A 27124-nucleotide genomic window follows, 5' to 3' on the forward strand; every position below is an offset into this window, starting at 1 on the left:
CATGTTTCCCAGGCTGGTCTCGAACTCCTCAGCTCAAGTGGTCCTCTGACCTCAGCCTCCCAAAGTGCTGGGATTATAGGCATGAGCCACCTTGCCCAGCCCACTAGCCAAAATTCTTAATGACTAAATAATTTTATTAAAAATAAAGAGGACAAGGCCAGCGTGGTGGCTCATGCCTGTAATCCTAGCACTTTAGGAGGCTGAGGTGGGCGGATCACCTGAGGTCAGGAGTTCGAGACCATCCTGGCCAACATGGTGAAACCCCGTCTTTACTAAAAATACAAAAATCAGCTGGGTGTGGTTGGGGGCACCTGTAATCCCAGCTACTCAGGAGGCTGAGGCAGGAGAATCACTTGAACCCGGGAGGTGGAGGTTGCAGTGAGCCGAGATCGTACCATTGTACTCCAGACTGGGTGACAGGGCGAGACTCCGTCTCAAAAAAAAAATAAAAAATAAAAAATAAAGAAGACATATTTTTAAAATGTGGTTACTATAAAGAACTTGGCAGCAAGATTTTAAAACAAAAATGACTACTTTGAAAAACTATAAAAATGCGTGCAAGAGCCCATCTGACTAAAGAAGCAACATTATCTATGAGTCTTTTTATCAAGATTCTGCAGACACCAGCTTCACTAACAAAGAGTAGTTGATGCAATGATCACTTGGTAAGTTACATGCACTGCTGAGTGGCCTAGGAAGCGGGTCTGTATTTCTGCTTCATTTTCATTTTGAGCTTTCCTCTAAGGGCAGTGTCTAGACACAGTAGTGAATTGATTGTGCTTGAGATGACTCAGGAAGGCTTCTGAGCAATCGGTGGAATTAACCCATGGTCTAGAAATGATGGGTTGTTAAATGACCAAAATAATTAGGAACGTGTGTTTATTTTCATTACTTGCAGGAAAAAACATATTTCTGAAACATATCAATCAGTCCATCACCTGGGTACTTTTTCTACCCAATGCTGAAAGTGAATATTTGAGAAACTATGTTTCTAACTGGAAGAATTCTGAAACTATGTTCTTCTACAACATGTAGGCGATGTGTCACAATGAAAATGAAAGTTCCTTCTGAAGAGCTGTAACCCTACATAGCCTAGGATGTCATTTATACTTTCTCTAGCCCAGAGGCTCTGGATTTCTGCTCTCAGGCTACATCACTACATAACCATCAAACCAACTGCCTGAAATTGCTGAGCAATTGATCATAACATATAGACCTGATTCAGATATATAAATTATATTTTTATTTTTATGGTACCAAAACATATAGGTGAAAACTTTCAAATTCAGGCAACTGACATGCCAGGTGCCTACATATTTGTGAAGACCAGAGCACTGCAAGACACAGAATAGCTGGTTGAAAAGTGAAAAATCCAGTGAGTTAGGTTGTTTGATTATACAGAATCATAGAATTTTCAAAGTGAAAGGACATGGTGATCACTGATTTCAGTGACTATCCAACAACATTAGCAAGAGCCCCTAGGGTTCCCTACCAGTTCCTTCAGAAGCCTCCTTCAAAGCTGTGAGTGCATGGCCAAAGGGGAAGCTACATTCATCAACCAGACTAATCAGAGACCAGAGAGCAGAAATAAGGTTAACACAGAATGGAGTACATTTGCTTTGGGGGACGTTCATGTTTTCTTGCACATACTGAAAACAGCTGGGTGCTGATTTTGGTATAACACTCAGAGCCTCTTTTGATAAAAAGGCATTCTATATGAACGAAAACCCTGTTGGCTTCACATTGGTCAAAGCAATGGATTTTAAATAGTGACTCAACTTCCTAGAAAACTTTGTATTTAGAAATGTTTTCTTCATGCAGCTAACAGGCAAAACTAATCAAAACCTTGTTGTTAGTCTGATGTTTCTTTTCTGTGCAGCAAACAAACTCCCATAAAAACCTCTGAGGTTTTCTTAGCTATGTTTGCAATTTTTGAAGTGTTGAACTGCCTAAGTCTCTGATGTCATGACACTTAATTCCTATATTTTCTTGCTTTTGCTAGAACTGAACAAACACTCCCTATCAAGATTGACCCTCTAGAAATAAAATAAATTGTCATATGAAGTCAAAATGTGACCTATCAAGTTTATGATAGTTTTCTTTGATTTTATGGGAGGAGAAAATTGTATAATCCATACTATATAGGTTGGGGTTTAAATAATATTTGCCTATAAACAATAAGCAATTGGAGATTGATTTTAAGTAAACATATGCAATGCCTGTAAGCAACAGGAAATATATCTTACATCAATGTATGCATTGCCTATAAGTAACAGGAATTATATTTTACATGAATGTGTGAAGTGATAATTTTTTAATAGGCAAAAAATAGTGTTAAAAGCGGAACTGGCATGCTTTCCTAGGCTGTTTCAGTGATAATGACCTCAAAGTCAATGATTTCTTCATAAAGATGAAATAAGTTTATTGCAACTTGATTGCATCACCTAAAATACAACCCTTGACTTGGAAGCTTGCCCTTATGTTTTATGAGGTCTGAAATAAAAAGGAAACTGATGGAACTGAACCAGCAAATTATTTTGCAATCCATGACTACAGTTGTATACAGCAGATGTAGTCAATTGTTGAGGAAAGTTGGACCAAATTTCCATCCTGTTCAGTGCTGCTGATAGCTCTATTCAAAATACATTCTTGCCTTTAGAAGAACTGACCCACAGTAATCATACAGATAGAATTTTGTGAACTATTTTTAAAGGGTAGGTTATTAATCAATGAGTGACTCTCAAATATCTTGATGGTTTCCACTGTGAAAACCAAATATCTGCATGATAGAGCAAAAATTTAATTTTCTCAGATGCTCTAGAGTGCATATAGGTGAAGACTGCCTTCTTACTAGATCAGTTTTGAGAAAGATGAAAACAAAAGAAAGAAAAAATAGGATAGCTGATGAAATGAAACTTCAAATTTAATTTGATCATGTTGGCATTTTTTATTTCTTGAGTGCATTGAAAAGAACTGATTAATACTAGACACATATAATACTATCAAGTTACACCTAAAATTTATTTTGTCAGCCAGGCAACCAATGAGAACCAAATAGTGACCAAGAATTATTTTTTCAAACATGTTTGTCTTCCAGGACCTTACTGAGTTAGTTCCACAGATCATGAAATAATGGGTCTTTTCTCAGGTCTTCTACATCATTTCCCTTAAGTTGACACCCAAAGTCATAAGCTTGACTTTAGACACAGGTTTCAAAAGTAGAAAGTTTTATTCTCTTATGTTTCTATGGCTTTGAAGTTTTGCAGAACTATAAAAATAATTTGTTTTACCCTTTCCTCAACTCATGGACGTTCCTTGAAGTGAAGGAAAGGAATACTCGTCTTTGTATAATAAACAGCAAAAAAAAAAAAAAAATTAAATGAGTCTAAATTCTCATATGCCATTTAAAATTTCAGACCCAGACATCTTCAGGATTTTCTTACATTTAAAGTAGAAAGACACTACTGATACACAAAAGTAAATTTTAATTCTGTTTTTAATGCATGGAGCAATATAAAAGTTAATCATGATGATCATTATATTTGTTCTAACACTAAAGTTTTTCCCATCATCCCCCAGATTTTTCAAGTCTCTTCTCTCCTCATGGCAGATGCTCAACCACAGAGAGAAAGGTTCTATAATAAAACATTAAAAACACTGACCTAAATGAGAAATGTTTTATCGGCATGCAATATTCTAAATTCTGGTATTTGGTGGAAAAACTGTACACATTTTTGGCAGTGGCTTTAGTGTCCACTGGTCTGGCAGCTATAATGAGAATAATAAAGTATATGGTGATGACTGTTTACTTACCATTATGAGACATCCCCACTGCAAGGCATTTCTGAAACCGACAGTACTGACATTTATTTCTACTTTTTTTGTGGATCCGACAGTTAAGATCACACCTGTCATAGATAAGCTTCAATCTGATTGTTCTCCGGAAGAAACCCTGCAAAGGGATATATATATATATATATAAAATATATATATATATATAAAAGAAGCAAATTTTAAGTCTTTATGACACATGGAAGCAGCAACCTACAGCGAAAGGTATACTGGCCTGGGAATCAGAAAAGGCAGGTTCTTGATACAATTCTGTCACTGGTGACTTTAGACAAGTCACTTAACCTCTCTGGAACTTAATTTTCTTTGCTATAAAATAAAGAACCAGAGGATCTCCAGGTCCCTTTTTTAGCTCTTAGACACTGACCACATCCAGCTGCGGCTTTCATTGGATCTTGGCTCTACATTTGGTTTTCAGCATGCTCTAAGAAGTGCTCTGGATTTAATGTAATGCAAATAAAACACCATGTAATCAGTTAAGTCTCTCTGTAAATCATTCCAACAGCATGCCCCAGCCTTTGTAATTGTGCTAAGCAGCCTGGCAAAGTTATAATCATTTCATTCTAAAACATGATCAGGGCCAATAAAAATCCACATGTGGATAATTTTTTTGGAATTCTCTATGTTGCATAATTTCCTGCAGAATTTGTTTTGCTTATTTATGCTGTTGAAAGTGTGCCCCATCATTGTTGTGGCTTACAGACAGAAAGAAACTATGGGAATAACATGAGAAGTAATCAGATAAATCCTCACAAAATCGACTGCTATCTCAAAATGTCAAATACGTCAATTTGAGGCCAACTGAATATTCTGCTATATTTACGTCTTTGGAAAGAGCTGAAAAAAATCGAATGGGATATGTTTTCTGACTCCATTTTTTGGGTTCGTCATATTCCTAATTCATTTCTATTGTGTTCATCTTCATAAAACTTAATTGCTAATTCTTTCAAATGTATCTGGCCCTGTTTGGTGCAAAAAACACTGCATTACTATTGCTTTAGTCACTAACATGCATTTTAACTTTCTCCAAACTTCCATTTCGAACTCTGGATGAGTATGTTCTGATTACTTGACAGCTTCATTTAAATAATTAATAGCCATCTCTAAGCCAGCCTGTCCAAATTGAAGTCCTGACCCTCCCCTACAAACTCACTTCACTTGTGGCTTTCTCCATCTCAGCAGATGCAACGCCATCCTCCCAGTTTCTCAAGCCAAAATCCTTGAAATCACTCTTGACTTCTTTCTTTCCTCAAGAAGAAAGCTTTCTCTAAATACACACTTGCCTATTTCCTTCATTGCCTTCAAGTTTTGTGTCTCACCTTCTCAATGGGGCTAAGCCAAACTATTTAATGCTGTGGCCTGTCCCTGCCCCACCTCTCTTCTGGAACACTTGATCCTCTTTACTCTGCTCCAGTTTTTCTTCTTTCCAATAGCACTTATGACTTTCTAACAAACCACAGAATTTACTTATTATTGTTTAAGTGTTTATTTTCTGCCCCTCCCTCACTGCTCAATTAAAATTATAAGCTCCTCAGGGGCAGGAATAGTCTCTTATACCCCTGGATGGAATCCAAATGCCTATGATAGTGCTAAATTAAAATTTGTGGAATTAATACAGATGTCACGTAACTTCCTTTCTGGGCCTCACCTTTTTCAACTATAAAATGAGAAAGCACTTCCATCTCTGGTAGTTTGTGATTCCAAATTGTGACTGAGATGTTACAAAGGCAAAAAGCTTGACAAAATAATCATTATTCTCAATTTTGGGTTTGTCATTTCCTTGATCTTTAAGAACATATAGGCTGGGTGTGGTGGCTCACACCTGTAATCCCAACACTTTGACAGACTGAGGCGGATGGATCGCTTGAGTCCAGGAGTTCGAGACTAGCCTGGGCAACAAGGTGAAACCCTGTTTCTATAAAAAAATACAAAAAAATTAGGCAGGTGTGGTGGCATGCACCTGCAGTCACAGCTACTACTCTGGTGGCTGAGATGGAAGGATCACCTGAGCCCAGGAGGTCAAACTACAGTAAACCAAGCTATGATTGCACCACTGCACTCCAGTCTGGGTGACAGAGTGAGACATTGTCTCAAAATAAAAAAAAAAAAAAAAGGAAGAAAATACAGCTTTATCACCTACTATGTAAAACAAAATAATATACTATTTAATTTTGCTTGTTTTGAGGCTTTATTAAGTGGTATTATGCTATATGTAGTTTTTTGGGACACTTAAAATTTGGTATGAGGTTTCTAAAATTTAAGTTCTTGTTAGTGAAAGACTACGATTTACTAATTTTCATAAATATACAGTATTCCATTGTATGACTATACTATAATTTATTAACCTATTTGTATGCGGATGGACGTTTGAAATGTCAATTTTTTTGCTATTATGAGAAGAGTTTCTCTAAATATTCCTGTAAATATTTTTAAGTGGCATTTCTGGGTTGTACAATGTGTGAATATTAAAATTTTACAAGATAATGCCAAATTGTTTTCCAAAGTGGCTATCAATTTACACTCCCCACAAGCGCTTTATGAAAATTGAAGTCTCTTCCACATTTGGTGTTGTTAGACTTCTTAATTTTGACAATCTAAAATGTATAAAATTGAATTTAAATCTTGATTTGTATGTCCCTGGCTTTTCACTTCCCAGTTTCTAATTGTCTTTTCCTTAAAATTGAATTTTAGACTTTTTTATAAATATGCTAGATATTAATCTGTTGTGTGTTACAGATGTTCAAATATCTTCTCTGTTTGGCTTAGTATCCTTGAAATGTACTTTTTCAGTATTTTTGTTTTTTCAACCAATAGATATTTCATTTCACTCTCATTCTTTTTTTTTGTTTTGTTTTGTTTTTTGTTTTGAGACAGAGTCTCGCTCTCTTGCTCAGGCTGGAGTGCAGTGGTGCTATCTCAGCTCACTGCAACCTCCACCTCCTGGGTTCAAGCGATTCTTGGGCCTCAGCCTTCTGGGTAGCTGGGATTACAGGCATGCACCACCATACCTGGCTAATTTTTTTTTTTTTTTTTTTTTTTTTGTATTTTTAGTAGAGATGGGGTTTCGCCAAGTTGGCCAGGCTGGTCTTGAATACCTGGCCTCAAGTGATCCACTCACCTTGGCCTCCCAAAGGCCTAAGATTACAGACGTGTGCCACTACGCCTGGCTCACTGTCATTCTTGAGAGATTACCGAGTACTCAGTTATTTTCTCTTAATACTTTGAATTCCATTATCCTTCTGCTTCCATTTTGCTGTTGAGAAGTCTCTTGTCAATTTACTTCTAAGGTGATGTATCTTTTCTCTTTGGTTGCTTTTATACTCCCTATTTGTCTTTAGTATTTGGCAGTTTAATCGCAGCGTGTTTGGGCATGAATTTATTTTCATTTATCTTCTTGGATATGTTGTTTCTGCATTACGGCTTCACATGTTCATCAGTACTGGACTCCAGTTAGATAAGTACTAGACTTTCTTATTCTAGCCTTCACATTTCTGAATGCCTCTCTTTTATTTTCCATCTTCTTCTCACTACTTACTAATATTGATTGCCAAAGTAAAAATCAGAACAGAAGCAAAATAACATGAAAATATATAATTACACTGGCAAAAGTAAAAACAAACATTTCTCACTAAAGTTCATTAGTGAGAACAGTTCTGCACTTTACTCTTCCATTGATCAGTGAAGAAGACATACCTCTTTAATATTCAAAGATCCTATGAATCCTTCAAGAACTAAAAGCCTTCAAATTCCAGCAGATCCTGGATAGGGCATATTCTTTAAGACACTGTTGGTTTCATTCTTGGTAGTTTCTTTGCATATCTCTTTCAGTTTCAGGTTTTTCTTCTGCTGTGTCCAGTAAGCTATCTAACCCTTCCACTGAATTTTTATTTCAATAATTATACTTTTAAGTTTTAGAAGCTTCACTTTTTTTTTCACTTGGTTTTCAAATCATCCTGGTTATTCCTAATAGTTTATTGTTGCAAGCCTATGCCCTCTTCCTTTAAATAATTCATAATAGCTATTTTATATTCTGTATCAGGCAATCCCAATTTTTGCTTTCCCCAGGTAGGGGAAGAGCAGGGAGTCTGTATCAGTTTTCTTGTTGTTGATGAATGTCATTCAAGATGGTTAGCTTCTCACATGCTTGCTGATATTATTTGGAACTCGTTTCTTGACCTTAAACTGGGGGACTCCTACAAGGTCTAAATTAGGAATTCAGTAGCCAGGGGTGCTACTGACTTATGACTATTTCAGACACTTTTGAGAATCCTGGCTTAATTCAGAAGCCCTACACTCAGCTCCTTCTCACTGATTCCTCAGAAAACTGCTACAGCCATCTGCCTTTGGGGCAATGTTCACCCCTGTACCTCTCTGGGCATCTATCATGGGGAAAACCCTGACATGCTAAGTGTGCCTGCAGCTCACAGCTTGGAACTGAAGGTATGTTTGTTTCATTTTGTTTCACTGATGTTTTGGAGAGTTTTCTCTACCTCTTGTGAGATCGACAATGTCTTAAAGAATATGCCCGATGTAGAATTTGCTGGCAGTTGAAGTCTCTTTAATTCTCAAAGGGTTCTGAGGACCTTCAGATATCAAAAAATTTTTTTTTCACAGATGAATAGAATGCTAATGTATAGAACTGTTCTCATTGATAAATGTTGGTGAAAATTTTGATGTTTACCATTGTGATCATAGATATTTTATGATATTCCTTGACTTCTCTTTTGATTCTTGCTTTTTAAAGACTAATATTAGTGGGTGAAAATGCTACTTGGCTAGCTGACAGCTGGATGACTCACAGAGTGCTCAGTTATTTGGCATGGTTAGGAGAGGAAGGTTTTTTGATAAGAGAATTGTTGATCCCTTCCTTACACCGTATACAAAAATTAACTCAAGATGGATTAAAGACTTAAATGTAAGACCTAACACCATAAAAACCCTAGAAGAAAACCTAAGCAATACCATTCAGGACATAGGCATGGGCAAAGACTTCATGACTAAAACACCAAAAGCAATGGCAACAAAAGCCAAAATTGACAAATGGGATCTAATTAAACTAAAGAGCTTCTGCACAGCAAAAGAAAATATCATCAGAGTGAACAGGCAACCTACAGAATGGGAGAAAATTTTTGCAATCTACCCATCTGACAAAGGGCTAATATCCAGAATCTACAAAGAACTTAAACAAATTTACAAGAAAAAAACAAACAACCTCATCAAAAAGTGGGCAAAGGATATGAACAGACACTTCGCAAAAGAAGACATTTATGCAGCCAACAGACATATGAAAAAATGCTCATCATCACTGGCCATCCGAGAAATGCAAATCAAAACCACAATGAGATACCATCTCACGCCAGTTAGAATGATGATCATTAAAAAGTCAGGAAACAAACAGATGCTGGAGAGGATGTGGAGAAATAGGAATGCTTTTACACTGTTGGTGGGAGTGTAAATTAGTTCAACCATTGTGGAAGACAGTGTGGTGATTCCTCGAGGATCTAGAACTAGAAATACCATTTGACCCAGCAATCCCATTACTGGGTATATATCCAAAGGATTATAAATCATGCTACTATAAAGACAGATGCATACATATGTTTATTATGGCACTATTCACAATAGCAAAGACTTGGAATTGACCCAAAAGTCCATCAATGATTGACTGGATTAAGAAAACGTGGCACATATACATCATGGAATACTATTCAGCCATAAAAAAGGATGAGTTCATATCCTTTGCAGGGACATGGATGGAGCTGGAAACCATCATCCTAAGCAAACTATCACAAGGACAGGAAACCAAACACTACATGTTCTCACTCATAGGTGGGAGTGGAACAATGAGAACGCATGGACACAGGGTGGGGAACATCACACACTGGGGCCTGTCAGGGGGTGGAAGGTTGGGGGAGGGATAGCATTAGGAAAAATCCCTAATGTAAATGACAAGTTGACGGGTTCAGCAAATCAACACAACACATGTATACCTATGTAACAAACCTGCACGTTGTGCACATGTACCCTAGAAGTTAAAGCATAAGAATAATAAGAAAAAGAAAAGATAACCTCAAGGTTATGGTTTTATTGCCCTGTAGAACATTAACCACTCTGAATCTTATTTCAGGATTCTTTCTTTCAGTGACTATACATTCTTGGTCCTTCAAGTTCTTCTTTGAACTAGATTTACCATCCTGCTTTTCCCTCATTAATGGGTTTTAAATAAATCTTTGACACACATTCAAAAAAAAAAGAGAATTAAGTTTAACTCTTATAATGGAAATTTCTGACATGATTCAGCTGATGCCTTTCAAAAGTGTATCACATTTTTTATGATGATCCAAGGTCTTTCAATGAATAATCATTCTGAACATTATACACTGTATATGTAAATAAAATCTTGAACTGAATACACAGATCCTAGCATGCATCTTGGAACTTGCTTTACTTTTTTTACACCGAGTTCATGACAACCAAGTGTTTTCTTGTCATTTAACTCAAGGAATCTAGAGAGGAAGATGTAAGGATATTATCGAGTGCTTTTCTGTAAAATTATTTATTGATTTACAGAACAAGGCCGGCTTCTCCAAATTTTCTTCATATTACTGATGAAGAAGCACTCTAATAAAACTCTTTTTTATTATTTCAGAGTCCATAGAACAATGCATTTTCAACAACTTACTCTTCTGATGATCAGGAAGTCTGTGACGTGGTGTGTTGGAGATGCATCAGTCACCATTTGAGAAAATTGTTTTGTGTATATATTTATTCTAATGTCTGCACATTTGTCTGTTAGAAAGTAACAGACAAATTTTTCATATCATTTGAAAAAATTTCTTTGATCTCTCCTTAATTGCTTTAATTTTAACAAAACATCAGGGACAATGAGACCTCAGAATGGTGTTGTTGATTTTACAATGAAATTAACAGCCCTGTGCTGGGCTTGCAGTTGGCTTTCCCATGAAGCAGTCTGGCCCCTGGAAGTTGGATTAATAAGCTATGACTGGCAGGTGAGAAGAATTAAAACTCTTTCTGAAGTAGGGATGAATAGACATACAAGTGGCTAACAAGCACACGGCATTCTTTTGTATACAGAAATACGAACTTAGATTACATTGTATTGTATGGTAGACTGTATTTACTTATATCTTTAGGTACGGCTATGGTTCCAAAATGATCTTTCACTAAAGATAAAAAATAGGATGGAACTTACCAAGGAAAAAAATGTGTCCAACATGTAAACAACAAATAAATTATAGCTTTCCAAGCTCTAAAGTATGTATATCTTTCAGTTGCTAAAGGTTTTATTTTACTTAAGTTTGCAATATTAACACACCCAAGAATCTGAAACTATTTCACCTTAATTCAAACCCAATCTACCCATTCTCATCTGTCTGACTGAATTTTGGCAAGAATCACTAATATAAACCTGTTCCATTTACATTGTAAAACTGTTTAGGAAGATCTACCAACAGCTGTTTTATGCTGTGTTTATTCTTTTCAATCCATAGATAAGCCTGCAGCTTTGTGGTCAACTGTATTTTTTAAATTATGAATATAACCCACATTCTACTACAACAGCAAATGTGAAGCTTCCAAAACACCTCTCAGAAAATACATGCAGATGAGTTAAACACATTTGCTAATTCCATTTTCCTGGCTTTTTATTGCGTATTGGTTATAAGCTAAGGAGATGTCTTTACGGACAGCCACTGGTCTAATGCAGCAGTATTCAGAATGTGGCAGCAATTTTGTTTAGTTTCAAAGTAGCAAAGAATGAGTAACTGCATTTCTTCAGAATGAGACTGAAAGTTTTATGGTTGCAAGATCCCTTTACTCTTTTTAAAATTATAGAAGACCCCAAAGAGATTTTGTTTATGTGGGCTATCTTTACTGACATTTATCACACTAGAAATTACAACTGAGAAATTATTATACACAAGAACATATAAGCAAACATTCCATTAGCTACCAGAGCTATGTCATCATCCTACATCATGTAGCTTCCAGAACACTCCACATACACTCCTGAGAGAATGAAAGTGAAAAAAGTAATAAAAATCATTATTATGAATATAGTTTCAACTTCATGGATGCCTTGAAAGGGTCCAAGCCCCAGCCACACTTTGGGAACTGCTGATGTATACTTGAAGAAGCCAAATGATATTGTTTCATTATGTAACCACATCCTACCAATAACATCTGAATCATTTTATAGATGAGAAAACCTGAGTAGGATGTGGTTAAATAATGATGTATGCAAATGTACCTCGCACAGTATCTGGTACATACTAAGAATTCAATAAAAATCAGAATAAGAATTCAAAAAAAGTTTCCTTTTTTGACCCATCATCCATTTAGGAATCAAGATGTCCTAATTCTTTCCTAACTGCTGTTCTATATCTTTACGCCAAATAAAAACCCCAGCCGAGGCAGGGTTTATTTTATAAGGTATATATTTATGAACAATTTATTCTGTGTAATCAGTATATAATAAATGCTATTTTATTCATTGAGTATATTAAAATTATTTTAAAAGACTTCATATCAAAGTATAAGTGGATTCACATATTTTCTTCATATTAAGTAGTATATTACTAAATGTTTAAATTTTCCAAGAATAATATTTTTCTTATTCTTACCTTTAAAATGTGTAGATGTCTATTTTCCCTTTCCAAGTGAGTAAAACCTTCCTTACATTTTAGTCTAGGAATTCTGGAATCCACATTTTGGATGGTTTGCAAATTACTGCAGGTTAGTAATACAATACGCTTAGTTTTCTTCTATGTTTGCTTTTTAATCTATGATAGGTTAAGGACTCCCCTAGAGTCTTCAGGTTTTATTAAGTATTTTTTCTCCCTCTCTGCTTTCTACCCTTTCTAATCCTAACTTGAAGGCACTTGGATTTCCTCTTCTCTCTTCTCTTTTTGCTACTCTTCTTCCCTGCTTGCTTTTAAGTTTTAGTGCCCTCAGAACTTAGATTTATCACTATAACCAACTACTGACAATGTTCTTGTCTTTCCATTTTCAGCTGTTTTCGGTAATGTTAGCTTTCCACAAATTTGTGACTAATAGGATTATGGTGGAACTAGTTGCTTAAAGGTTTTAGTTTTCTAAGTGCTTTACTAGCCCATAGAAAACAATAACTTATTGTGGAACCTTAAACCAACCATGCTGTTTTTATTTATTTATAGTTGTAAATTATCAACATGACCAAAACAGAATGGTTTCTTCAGATAAATATGGCTCAGAATTTAGCAACAGTTTACTCACTCAAAAATGGTATCCAACTCAGTAAAAATAAACTCTAACTCATTAAATCTAACAATAAAACTCAATAAAACCACAAAACACTCAATAAAAAATCTAAGTCAATAAAATGACATGTTCTTATTACTCATCAAGATCTTAGATAATTGACTTAATACAATGATTTCATATAAGGTCATAAATATTTTAACTTGGTTTAAATTACAGAATGAATGGGTTTTAGTGTTTTAAATGAAAGCATCTCTTGCCAGGAGTGTTTCAAAGTGTCACTTTGAAATTATAGACCTTAGAGATGAATAAGACCTTGTGTAGCCAATCTAACCAAGTCATTTTACACATGGGGGGCCTGATGAAGGATACAATGTGTATGTGACTGGCTAGTGACTTTGGAAAGTGGCGGAGCCGACCTCTGGCTTGTCCCTTTTCACTGTATTAGGTTGCCTTTAGAGTAAAAACTGTTTCAATTGAAGGGACTTTAGAGATCATCTAATTCAGTGTCATCTTATTTATTTATTTATTTATTTATTTATTTATTTATTTATTTTTGGAGTTAGGGTCTTGCTTTTGTGACCCAGGCTGGAGTGCAGTGGTGTGATCATAGCTCACTGCAGCCTTGAACTCCTGGGATCAAGGGATCCTCTTACCTAAACCTCCCAAGAAGCTAGGACTACAGGCATGTGCCACCATGCCTGGTTAATTTTTCAAAAATTTTGTAGGGATGGGGTCTCGCTATGCTGCCCAGACTGGTCTTGAACCCCTGGGCTCAAGCGATCCTCCTGCCTTGGCCTCCTAAAGTGTTGGGATTACAGGCGTGAGCCACCACACTCAGCCACAATCATTTTATAGATGAGAAAATCTGGGTGGGATGTGGTTAAATACTGATGTATGAAAACGTTACCTCATGCAGTATTTGGCATGTAGTAAGAATTCAATAAAAATCAGTTTCCTTTTTTGGCCCATCATCCATTTAGGAACCAAGATGTCCTAAAGCTTTCCTAACTGTTGTTCTGTATCTTTATGTTGAATAAAAAGCCCAATAAGCAGGTGTTTATTTTATAAGGTGAATATTTATGAACAGTTTATTCTGTGCATTGAGTATATAATAAATTGTACTTTTTTTTGTTGTGGATATTAAAATTACCTTAGAAGACTGCATATCAAAATATAAGTGGATTCACATATTTTCTTAATAATTAAGCAATAAATTACTAAACATCTGAATTTTCCAAAATACCCTTTTCACAAAGGAAAGAGGTGAGGATAAATAGTATCTCCTTTCCCACACTGTTATACCTCCTTGCCTGTCCGTGTATGTGGCTCACATTGATGCTGGAATAAGGAAACACGAGGCACTGCTTTGAGAGCCAACACCACTTGAGGAGTCAGAGTCTAGACCGAGGTCTGCCACTTACTAAGGGATGACCTTGGCAAGTTTTACTAACCTGTAATTTCTACATCTGTAATGTGGCCATAAAGAAGCCCAATCTTACAGGATTGCTCTAGGGATCCAAAGATATGCATATATAAATAATCTGTAAAATCTAGTGTCTATACAATATTACATGGTATAGCAAAAAAATAAATAAATAAACAAACAACTAGAGAATGCAGGAAATCTGCATCCTGGTGCCAGATCATCACTGTCTTGCCATGACACCTTGGAGAAGTCACCTTTTTGTAAAAATCTGCAAGATGCAAGGATTAAATTAGATCAATGTCTCAAAGAATCAATTTGGAGAAAGGAACGTGGGGCAAAGCAGCCCAGCTTTTATCCACTTTCTTAGGCTTTCAAATATTATATCATCCTTTGGGAGTCTGAGGTGGGAGGATCACTTGAGCCCAGGAGCTCAAGGCTGCAGTGTGCTAGGATAGCGCCACTGCACTCTAGTCTGGGTGACAGAGCAAGAATCTTCCATGAAGAAAAAAAATTCATATATTGTATCACCTAAAAAAAGGGTTCTGCTGAAATGAAATAATAAAGTTTCAACAATTTCTTTGAAGAAGACTTTTTTTTAATTACCTTGCATCCTTCACAAGCATGAACTCCATAGTGAAATCCAGAAGCTTTGTCTCCACAGACACGACATTCGATTGCCATGAGGGAGTTGGAGGGCTCTTCATGAGGCTTATTGTAGAGCTGAGTCTTCTCAGAATAATAAGGTGGAGATGCAGGCTCTACTTTGATTGCACCTGTGTATGGAGACATGTGAGAGGACAATTATCCCATGAAAACAGTCCTAAAAAGGCAACAGGACAAGCCCCCATAGTACACCTTTGTGCTGTATTTGTATTGTTTCAGTGTAAAAGCACAGTGGAACATGAAAAAACACTGGAGTTAAGGCAAGAAAAAGAAGGCTTTGTAATCACAGGCAAGTTACAACATCTCTAAGCCTCACCCGTAAATATAAAATGGGAACGAGAATTAAGTCTGTGGTTCTATGACCCCCAGTACCCTGCAATACTACAGCTCTAACAGACAACATAGAGGATTTGAGACAAGGAAGCTTATTTTGCTAGGAAATGTTCTGTCTTTGGTATTCATCACAATATTAAATTATACATTTTATTTAAATATTCCATTTTATAAGTACTTTGAAACAACTCTTGCAAAAGAACCACAGAAGGAACACCACTGTGAAAAGGTCATGGTATGCCTAGCTTGAGGTGCATGAAAAATACGAGCCCAGGTTACCATTAGTGTTCAATCAAAAGAGGTGGTTTGTGAAATAATCTTCGACAGAGCGTGGTGGAACTTATGGAAGTAAGCCCTACCTTTTACTAGTTAGGCTCAGGGCTACTAAATTTCCATATTAGGCTCTAACTGAAAACTGCAGATAAATATAACTAAGCATATTATTTATCTTTAAAAGCCACTAGAAATACAGGAAGTTCTTACTTGTCAAGTAATGATCACCAATTACATAGTGGTGGCTTTGGAAAACCAGCATGTCAGCCCACACATGATAAAAATCAAGGAAATAGCATCACAGAAATACATTTTATCTCAAAAAGTGCAGTTCTAGTTTTTCTTGAGTCTGATGTTTTGATGTTGATTTAGTTAATGGCATGAAAATTTATCAATAGGCCACAATGTTAAAACAAACTTGTGCTCAAAAGTAGGTTTCAGTATAAACTTCTGAAAGGACATACTAGAAAAAATGTACTGTAGTAGCAGTAATATAGTGAAGATAAATTATATCATACAAGGTGACTTGGAATTGTTACTTATTAACTTATAAGGGGCCAAAAGAATTCAAAGTTTGGATGATGGACTCTTAGCCTGAGATACAACTGGCAGTGTAATCAAGGTAGAAAATGTCCCTAAGAAGGAAGTAAGCAGGAAAGGAAAGAAGAGAGGAAGGAAGGAGGAGGGGAAGGCAAGATTGACCTGGGGCCAGCTCCCTTCCTGGCATTTCATAGATACCTAATATTTCATGGACAAATGGGTGAATAAATGAATGGTGAATGCCTTCTCTATTAGATTTCTAGTCTCTGGAGCATTATTGATTACAGGGTTACTGAGAGATAAGTCCAATTCTAGTCCTAGTAGTCTGAAAAGTGAAAATAAACATCATACTTTGGTACTCTTGAAGTTTCAGGTCATACTTATAATCCGCAACCATTGGATCTGTTCTTGTGAATGGAATGTCTTCATAATGTGGAGTAGAAATGCTGGAGAAGTCAACAGTAGTGAAGGGCTTGATGTCAAAGGAGTGGGAGTGGTCATCCATTACAGAGAGATCCACGGAGCTGATCCCAAAGTTGGTGGGCCAGAATGGCATCTCTGTGTCAACCATGGTCATTTCTGAAAGGAAAAATAGACTAGCAGTGAAGTTAAGTCCTAGAGAACACAGCAATCTCACAGTTTCAGAAACAGAAATGAAAAGAGTCTTTGGCAAAGTAATCTCATCTAGGCTCTCACAACAACAGAAAAGAACATAACCACCTTCTTAGTGCTGTCCAGGCTGTTTTATGATAGAAAGGAAGTCACCCTTCACCCAGGTATCATAATAGAGAATCCTGAAACAGTGCAGATATATACAGTGTATCCATATAAATGCCTTTTTGCCAACAGGCCTGCTCTCATTATCTTCTACAGAAAGTCATTAATTGAGTCTGTTAATGACTGCTGTTATTTATTTAAAATTTTGTCCAGCTTTATTGAGTATAACAGACACAAATTTTTAAACTTAAGGTATACAGGCCAGGCACGGTGGCTCACACCTGTAATCCCAGCAATTTGGGAGGCTGAGGCAGGAGGATCACCTGAGGTCAGGAGTTAGAGACCGGCCTGGCCAACATGGCGAAACCTCATCTCTACTAAAAATACAAAAATTGGCCAGGTGTGGTAGCACACCTGCAATCCCAGCTACTCGGGAAACTGAGACAGGAGAATCACTTGAACCTGGGAGGCAGAGGTGGCAGTGAGGTGAGATCACACCACTTGCTCTAGCCTGGGCAACAGAGCAAGACTCCATCTCAAAAAAAAAACAAAGCAAAACAAAACAAAAAAAACCCAAAAAGCCAAAAAACAAACAAAACACTTAAGGTATTCAATGTGATGTTTTCATATATGTATTTACTATGAAATGATTATCATAATCAAGCTAATGAACATATTCATCACTTCACACAGTTACCTTTTTGAGTGTGAATATGTGTAGTGAGAACATTTAAGGTCTACTGTCTCAGCAAATTTCAAATATACCATGCAGTATCACTAACTATAGTCACCATGCTAACGGTGACCTATACTTAGGTCTCCAGAACTTATCCTGCATAACTCAAACTCTGGCTGACATCTCCCCATTGCTCTCACCCTCCAGGCCCTGGCAACCACCATTTTACTCTCTGCTTTTATGAGTTCGACTTTTTTAGATTCCACGTATAAGTGAGATCATGTGGTATGTCTTTCTGTGTTACATACTACCCAGTTTAATTCTCTTAGCATAATGTCCTCTAGGTTCATCTCTGTTGTCGCGAATGACAGGATTTCCTTCCTTTTTTAAGGTTGAATAATATTCTATTGGGTGTGTACATATATATCTGTATGTGTATATATGTATGTGTGTATATATATTTTATATATACAGATACATACTGTGTTTTCAAAAATCCATTCATCCATTGACAGGTTGATTTCATATCTTGGCTACTGCGAATAATGCTGCAGTGAACATGGGAGAGCAGACAGCTCTTCAACATACTGATTCCATTTCACTTGGATATATACCCAGAAGCAGGATTGCTGGATCATATGCTAGTTCTATTTTTAATTTTTTGAGGCAGTCCATTCTGTTTTCCATAATGACTATACCAATTTACATTCCTGCCAACAGTGTACAAGGGTTCCCTCTTATCCACATCCTTGCCAACACTTCTTATCTTCTGTGTTTTTGATAACAGCCATTCTAATGGGTGTGAGATGATATCTCACCGTGGTTTTGATTTGCATTTCCCTGATGATTAGTGATGGTGAGTACCTTTTCATACATCTGTTGGCCACTTGTATGTCTTCTTTCTAGAAATGGATATTCAGGTCCTTTATCATTTTTTAACTGGGTTATTTGTTTTCTTGCGATTGAGTTTGTTGAGTTTCTTATATATTTTGGAATATTAATTCCATATCAGATGTACGATTTGCAATCAATAACTCCACATCAGATGTACAGATTTCCCTATTCTGTAGGCTGGCTTTTCACTTTATTGATTATTTCCTTTGCTGTGAAGAAGTTTCTAGTTTGATGCAATCTGTTAATGATTGTTTTTAAAGTGTGCACAGGGTTCCAGGACAATTTTGCTCTCTTGAAATTAGAAGCCCAAAATATTTTTCTCTTTAGGATGAAATTTTTGCTATTCTACTTGTATTTATAATGCTTTTGTGTAATAGAAAAGTTGGCAAATCAAATTTAGGTAAATGAACTTCTTCTTTAATTGCATCCTAAAATAATTTTGTTCTTAATACAAAAATAAAAAATTTTAAAGGGAAAAATTACTCAATTATTACTTCTGTACTATGAAAAATTACTCAAATAATAATCTTTTCTGTGGATACACCTTTTCTTAAAGAGGAAAAAGTTTTCCTCACATTGAGAATAGAAAGGTTAGAGAGATATGTGGAAACATTTGATCACACCCGAGAGTGTCAAAATCAGACTCTAGCCCAGCATTAATTTTAAACCACCTCCAAAACAAAAACAAAACAGAGATAGAAAAAAGAAAACACATAAAAGACAAAGGAAAAATACTTATATGGATTCTAAGGCCACAGAATAGCAAGTTTCATGAATCATCTGCCCAATATCACGTATGCCACATGCATTTTTCTAAACATGATTTATTGTCACAGTAAGTGCAACAAAACTCTTTTGCTTCACTTCATGTGAACTTGTGAGCCACCAAGTGTGTAGACTGGAAAACTTTCTTCAATAGGTACCTGGACTCTATTTACCTGAAAACAGTTCATTATTCAAAGTGGTGCCAAAAAAGCAGTCGTATTTTAAATGTTAACTCTGTGGTCAAAAACACCAGTGGAGAGCTGTGTAAATTTAGGACTGCTCACACTGGAGACAGAGATGAGCTGCTCATAAACTCCAGGACTCATCAAATGACAGGCGTATCTTTCTTGTTTGCAGTCATATCCCCACTGCTAACCAAGGGCTTGTCTCATAGTAGGTGCTCATTAAATATTTATTTATTAAATACTAAATACATTGATGACTTAATGAGATAGCTGTGAAGTTTTAGCAGAAGGAGCAGGGAAGGAGGGAAGCAAACTGGTATTGATCAAGCACTTCCCATGTGCCCAGTACATCCTACCTTTTCTTCTGCATAATCTGAAATATTATTCCCACTTTATAGATAAGCAAGCTAGGACCAAAGAAGTAAAGTGAATTGCCCAAGGTCCTCTAGCTAGGAAGTAGAAGATTCAAACTCAAGACTGACCTTGAAACTCTCTTCTGTATATACAGTATTCTCTTGATTCTCTCATTGATGAAACAGGCTTATGGAGGAGGGGCCACCCTCATCTGTGTGTCTGTGCACGGGCCTCTTGCTTTTCCTTTTTCTTTTATTTATTTATCATTTTTTTGGAGCAATTTTATTTTAATGCTCTCACTTTAACACCACTTGCTTTTTCTTACCAAGCAGATTGCCAAGAAATTCACTCCAAAGGCAAACTTTTGCATGAGTTGAAGATTGAAGATTTCAGCTGTGATCTTCATAAGAAAAAATGCCTTGAAGCCAGGCGTGGTGGCTCACGCCTGTAATTCCAGCACTTTGGGAGGCCAAAGAGGGTGGATCACCTGAGGTCAGGAGTTCGAGACCAGCCTGATCAACATGGAGAAACCCCGTCTCTGCTAAAAATACAAAATTAGCTGGGCATGGTGGTGCATGCCTGTGATCCCAGCTACTCGGGAAGCTGAGGCAGAAGAATTGCTTGAACCCAGGAGGCAGAGGTTGCAGTGAGCTGAGATCACGCCACTGCACTCCAGCCTGGGCAACAAGAGTGAAACTCCATCTCAAAAAAAAAAAAAAAAAAAAAGCCTTGAAAATATAAACAAGACTAGTCCTGTGAATGTGCGTCTGTGGTTTAAAGAGGACTAATTAGGTACCGTATGGGTTCACATGTCTATCTATGTAAATAAGTACCCAAACAACCTTAAGTTATCTGTGTTTCAGTGTCAACACTGCACACCAAAAAGGGGAATGTGTACTGGTGATAGTTAAAGGTCATTCTAGGTCTCAATGACATCCAGAAACAAGTCTGTGCTCCTAAGGACAGGGCACCCATCCAACTGTGTCCTTTGTTTCAAAATTCATCCAAACCTGTCTAACCCAGGTCATTCCATTTACTTTGTCTGTCTCCTTGGCAGGTTCAATTTTCATTTCTGTATCTACTTTTCTTAGTAAAACTTATTTTCATATTAAAGTATATTTCCCTTGTCTACATTGTAATATCCACAAAGGTGGGTTTATCACCTATTTCTCACTATGCTATTGCAAAGTTTTCTGCATACGGAATAAAGGCTGACAAAGTGAGTTAAAGGTAGTGGATATGCTTTTGTATGAATACTGGGAAATGAAAATAAGGATGCACAAATATCTGGGGTGGGAGAGAAATTGGTTGCTCATGATTTTACTGGTTTAATTTTGCTTTGTTTCATTTTTAACACACAACTTCAGTGACTTCCTATCAATCACAGCCATGCTGCTTTCTTTCCTCTCTCTCTCTCTTTCTCTCTCTCTCTCTCTCTCCGCCGCCCCCCACCACCTCACTTTTAAAAGAGACAGCATCTCACTGTGTTGCCCAGGCTCATCTCAAACTCCTGCGTTCAAGTGGTCCTCCTGGCTCAACCTCCCAAACTTCTGGGAATATAGGCGTGAGCCACTGTGCCCAGCCAAAGTCATGCTTCTTATTACAAAAGTTATATCCCTAGGGGTCATGTATTATATTGTGGAAATTTTGGGAAAAATTTTAATGTCAAAATAGCCATCTATGTGTTAAGGAAAGAAGGAAAAGTTCATATAATTTTTAAAGATATTATATGAAATTCCTAGAAAACTTTCTACTTGTAGTGCATCTCATGGCTAAAAGGATGCTGTTTTCTGTTTTGCTTTGTTTTTCACAGTAGCCTTTACTTTTGTGAGAGCAGTTTTAGGTTTACATAAAAATTGAGCAGAAAGTACAGAGCTCTCATAATAGCCCTTCCCCAGCCTCCTGTCCCCTCTCTACAAAACATGGTTTTCCCCATTACTAACACCTTGTACAGTGTAGTATACTTGCTACAACTGATGAACCAATATTGACACATTATTACTAACTAAAGTCCACGATTTACATTAAGGTTTGCTCTTTGTGTTGTATAGTTCTACGTTTTTCTTTTTTTTCTTTCTTTTTTTTTTTTTTCGGTGGAGTCTCGCTCTGTCACCCAGGCTGGCATGCAGTGGCGCGATCTTGGCTCACTGCAACCTCCACCTCCCAGGTTCACATGATTCTCCTGCCCCAGCCTCCTGAGTAGCGGGGATTACAGGCGTGTGCCACCATGCCCAGCTAATTTTTGTATTTTTAGTAGAGAAGGGGGTTTCACTATGTTGGCCAGGCTGGTCTCGAACTCCTGACCTCAAGCGATCTACCTGCCTCTGCATCCCAAAGTGCTGGGATTACAGTTGTGAGCCACCATGCCTGGCCAAGTTCTATGGGTTTTGACAAAGACATAATATCATGCATTCGTTAGAGGATCACACAGAATAGTTTCACTGCCCCAAACATACCCCATACTCCACCTATTCATTCCTCCCTTCCTCTACCCAAGAATGGTATGTTTTTGCTGTCCTCTACTAGTAAGGGCATACTGGTGGAAAAGCAGGAGAAACACTGACCTTTTAGCTTGGCATTCAAGGCCGTCTATGTCTTAGCCCTAACTTACTTTTTCAGTCTTATTTCCACTGGTTATCCCAGACCTCGCTCCCATTCTTGGCATATCTGGTGGCTGGGCATATCATACTATCTGCCCAGGTTAAACATGCCCTGCCTCTTTTAGTCATGCAGGTTACCAAGGCTGCTGTGTCTTCTTCCTGCTCCTCACCTCTTCATTCCACAAGCCTGCTTGTCTTTCAAAACCCAGTCCAAATGCTACTTTCTCCGTAAAACCATCTATGAATCCTCCAACTTAAAAACACTCCATTCTCTGTGTTCCCACAGCACTTTGTACCTCCTCCTTTAACTCAGATATAATTATCTGTATAACTATCTCCACCATTAGACTTCCAGCCTGGAGCAAAAGGACAGCATCTTATTATTCTATTTTCCCATGTGCATCTTTTATGCACAGTTTTTTTTTTTTTTTTTTTTTTACCAAATTCTTGCCAATTGACAATCATATTTTATGCAGAAGAGTAAATTTTCATTTTGCTACTAAAGATGGAAAAATAACAATACTTTCTCAATAGTTTAGTTTTGTTAAGACTTAAGTTCCCTCCAAAAAATGTTAATCTTCAACATTATCAATAAAATACAACTTAAGCCATAACCGTTCCCTCTCAACGACGTATATTCAGTTTTTTCTCTTTTGCTGATTACAAGAGGAAGGTTGTGATCCTAGATGGTTTTCTTATTTTTCTAAGTTGAAAGACAAAGTAAGAAAGAAAAATAGCTTGCCTCTTCACCTCTATGAAAACATTGCCCAAACACACTTTTCCCCCTCCCCCCTGCCCTTCTCCCTTCCCTTTTACTCTGGGACACCTTGACCTAAACAACATTATTCCATGGACCATAGTTACTGGGAGGCACAGTGGTTCCCTAGACATTTTATTTTATTTTGACTTAGAGATGGGTCCAGAAAGCCTGCTTCTAATTTTGTCTCTAGAAAACATAAGCTACTGTTTCTGCCAAGCTGTAAGTTGAGGAGGTGTTTTTTGTTACTCCGTGCAATTACCCATGAAAGAACAAATGAACAAAATATTTGCATGAACAACAGCCCTTCTCAGTAACAAGAACGTGTCTTAACTGCCCAGCTGGTGACACTGAGTTGTGTTGCATCAGTGGTATATCCATTAATTTCACAACCTTTAGAGTGTTTTAAGCTGGCAAGTCTTTAGGCAGAACTTGTGAGCAAAGGACATGGATGTGTGCCATTATGTTAGACCTTAAAACTTGGCTTTAAATGCTATTATAGTCAATGCGCAGACTTTTCACAATACTCAAAGGATGAAGTAGTTCAACAAAAATACAACCAATTTCATGCAAAAATAAAGTAACTTCTTTAATCTGATAGGCATTATTATTTGGGAGTATGGAAGTGGGTTGGAAAAGATGCTAAATTATAAAATTGAACACCAGAAATATATGCTTTACCTTTGGGGTTTTATGTTGTCCCTCATGAAAAGAAAAGAAAAACTATGATAAGAATAGCTGGTAAAATGTTACATCTTCTTCATATTTACATTAGCTAATACTAACAGGACACTAAATCTGTGCAAAGTACTACGCCAAATACTGTGCCTGGATTGCGTCATTTAATCCTCACAACCAGCCTGAGGAAGTAGGTGCACTTATAATTTACCTTAAAGATGGGAAAACTGAGGCATGGACCCGGAAGTAAGTAACTTGCCTAAAAGTACACAGTAACTAAGCAGTAGAACTGGCATTGAATCCAGATGGTCTGAAGCTCCATAGCCCACACTTGTGACTTTACAGTGGATACTGGTTAGAAAACATTATTTCTTCCTGATCTTCCAGTTCTATATTAAACAATTATTTAACAGTTCCAACAAACCTTTACTGAATACCTATGATGTGCCAGGCAGGCAGGGGGGCAGGGGATGTACTATGAAGAGTAACTCTCAAATGAAAGCTTTATTAGAGAAATGTGTTCAGCCAGGCAACAAGAGTATGTACCTGAAAAGTCTTTCATAGGTCCTTTGTAGTTTTGTTGGAAACGACCTTAAAAGACACTTAACCGCTGATTTTTCAATCCCTTCTCATTTGTTTCAGGTTAATGTCATGGTACTCATAACTGTGGTTCCAACTTGTTTATCCAGCCCATCCTTACTGATTCATGCAGATCAAGATCACTCTGCAGTGTAAACTGACCTGGGAATTTACTAATTCCTCTCCCATCATGACAGCTGACATCCAGAGACAAGAATCATCCTGAAACACTAGAGCAGAAAAGGCTGTTTTGAGATCATCTGAGTTCTCATTTGACAGATAAAGAAAATGAGGCAAAGTGACCCGCTCAGGGTTTCCTGGTGAGCTAGAGGCTGACTGGACGGGAGCCCAGCTTGGCTCCTCTGAGCCTGGCATTCTCAGCGCTGCGTTATCAAGTTGTTACTATATGTAAATACGCTGAAAATGGGACTTTTAACCTTTGCCACTTTTCACAGATCCAGATTTATTTTTAGGGGGTCTTCTGTGAATGTATATGAATGTCATCAAATTTATGAGGGAAAAAGTCTCATGTAAGGAACCATTTCCTGGATGGCAAATTATCACAGAATAAAATGCGAAGAACTACATCTGTAACAGAATTTGTTTCTAACAAAAGTCATGAACTCTGAATTAATCAAAAGGTTTAGGGAATAGTCTTGAATAGTCTAATAAAGTAAGCATTATCTTGGTTCGTTTTTACATAGTAAGTACAGATATACAAATTTTATTTGTTCGTTTGCTTTGTGCCGTTTGCTGTTCTGAACATTAACAGTGAAGAAGGATGGGCACAGCTCCATGTCAGATGCCCGAGATTCCAATCCAACCCTATTGCTGGAAGTTCGTATCTCTTCATATCTAATCTCCATCTGTAGAATATTAATATTGTCTCCCTCCTAGAGTTGTGAGGATTAAATTAGATAATGTATGTAGAGCACTTACCATAGGGCTGGTTACTTAATAAGTTCTCAATAAATATAATTAATATTAATAGTATAACAGTAATTTGTGTACACATTAGTCACCAGAGTACTACAGTCATATAAAAGGTGGGCTAAAAGCCTCCAGCACTACCACTAGGGGACAGGAAGAGGAAGAACCGCCAGCAAAGCCCTATTGTTTAAACAGGACTACGCCTAAAACAGATGTCCTGTTTTAAAGGCCTCTGGAAAAGGAGAGTCCACAGCTCCTCTTGGTTACTCATTCCAATGCTTAATTGCTCTTTAGCAGCCAGGAAAGTCTATGTCTTATCTGGCATTTCCCCAACTGTGTTATACATATGTTAATAATGTTCCTTTAAAAATAATTAAAAACAAAACAAAAAAAATCTGGTGATCAAGTAAATTTAGGCAATGCTAGGTTAAGCAAGGTTAAATAGGTTTACTGCAAGACTTCTTAAACTAACAGGCTAATGTTCACGAGAATGCACAAAAGAGAGAAAAAAGCACAGTGTGCAATATTTGAGGAGTTTAATATGTGATGGAATATAGTTTTAGAAATGATCTAACCTATGTCGAACTTTGCGACTATCTCTTTTTTCCCATTTTTTAAAACATATAGTTATCATCCTCTGCACATTTGCCTTTTATCACATGTACTTGAAACGTATTCCTGAGTTGTTCCTCAGTTTTTCTTTAACCTTAGAATGACTAAGATCAAGGACTTATGTTGGTTAAAACAGTAACAAAACCCAAGAGAGAAAGGATTTCTTAAACCACACAGAAAGCAACACTGTCAAGAGTAATACCTCTTCTATAGAGATGATCATAAGTACTTCCTGACAGGAAAAAAAAAAATACCATAGAAAGGATCAGGAATCAGAATGACATTGAACTTCTCAACAGTAACACTGGAAGCTAGAAAATCAATAGAACAATGTTGCCAAAATTCAAGAGAAAAAAATTTTCCAACTTAGAATTTTAGACTCATCCAAATCATCCATCAAGTATGAGAGTAAAGACATTTTCAGAATGATAAGGTGTCCAGAAAAGTTACCTCCCATGTACTCTTTCCCAGAGTTCTCCACCAGAACCAAGGAAGAGAAAAGATGGGACCAGGAAACAAAGGATCTGAAACACAGGAGAGAAGTGGAAGGTAGTCGCAGGCTACAGATGCAGAGCAGCCTAGAGAAAATGCAGGAGGAAGAAGGCCAGGTGGGATCACCTGAGAAACCAGAATGCCTGATATGTTTGACCACTTTCAGAGGAGTTTTTATTACTCTGCCAGAGTTTGAGGATGAATTAGTGATGAGTACATAGCAAGAAATGACAACAAAATGAGCAATGACTAAGTGAAAAAAATTAACTCCAGAAAAGTAAATAGCTAAGCAGGACAGGAAACAGAATCATAGTACACTGCTTGGCTCAATCTTAAGTGGCACTTTCAGTTACTACAATGTAAGCATAGACAACTGATTTAACCCCAAATTACAAGTAACTACATTGTGAAGATGGAGGGGAGGGAGAAGTATGTGTTTTGGAAAAGGGAGTATGGTAGTAAAAGGACTAAATTATTATCTCCCACAGTAAGAAGTCAATGGATAAGAATACAATTTTAAAAATAATAGTATAAGTATGT

The 27124-nt window shown here is 37.0% G+C and overlaps 1 protein-coding gene across 2 annotated transcripts in view; it reads right to left on the bottom strand.

Annotated features, from left to right (window-relative positions):
• PPARG (peroxisome proliferator activated receptor gamma) overlaps positions 1–27124 on the bottom strand; it is an 85310-nt gene that overhangs the window by 39714 nt on the left and 18472 nt on the right. Inside the window, exons 2-4 of one of the 2 annotated variants that reach the window (XM_003264989.3) lie at positions 16697–16924; positions 15140–15309; positions 3814–3952 (exon numbers count right to left, since the gene is read on the bottom strand). In XM_003264989.3, the coding sequence (XP_003265037.1) occupies positions 3814–3952; positions 15140–15309; positions 16697–16924 (537 nt within the window). Of the gene's footprint in view, positions 1–3813; positions 3953–15139; positions 15310–16696; positions 16925–27124 lie in introns of those variants that run through there. The other variant, XM_030801843.1, reaches the window with a different exon arrangement.

Source organism: Nomascus leucogenys, chromosome 21 (assembly GCF_006542625.1).
Source record: "Nomascus leucogenys isolate Asia chromosome 21, Asia_NLE_v1, whole genome shotgun sequence".
Classification (NCBI taxonomy): Eukaryota; Metazoa; Chordata; class Mammalia; order Primates; family Hylobatidae; genus Nomascus; species Nomascus leucogenys.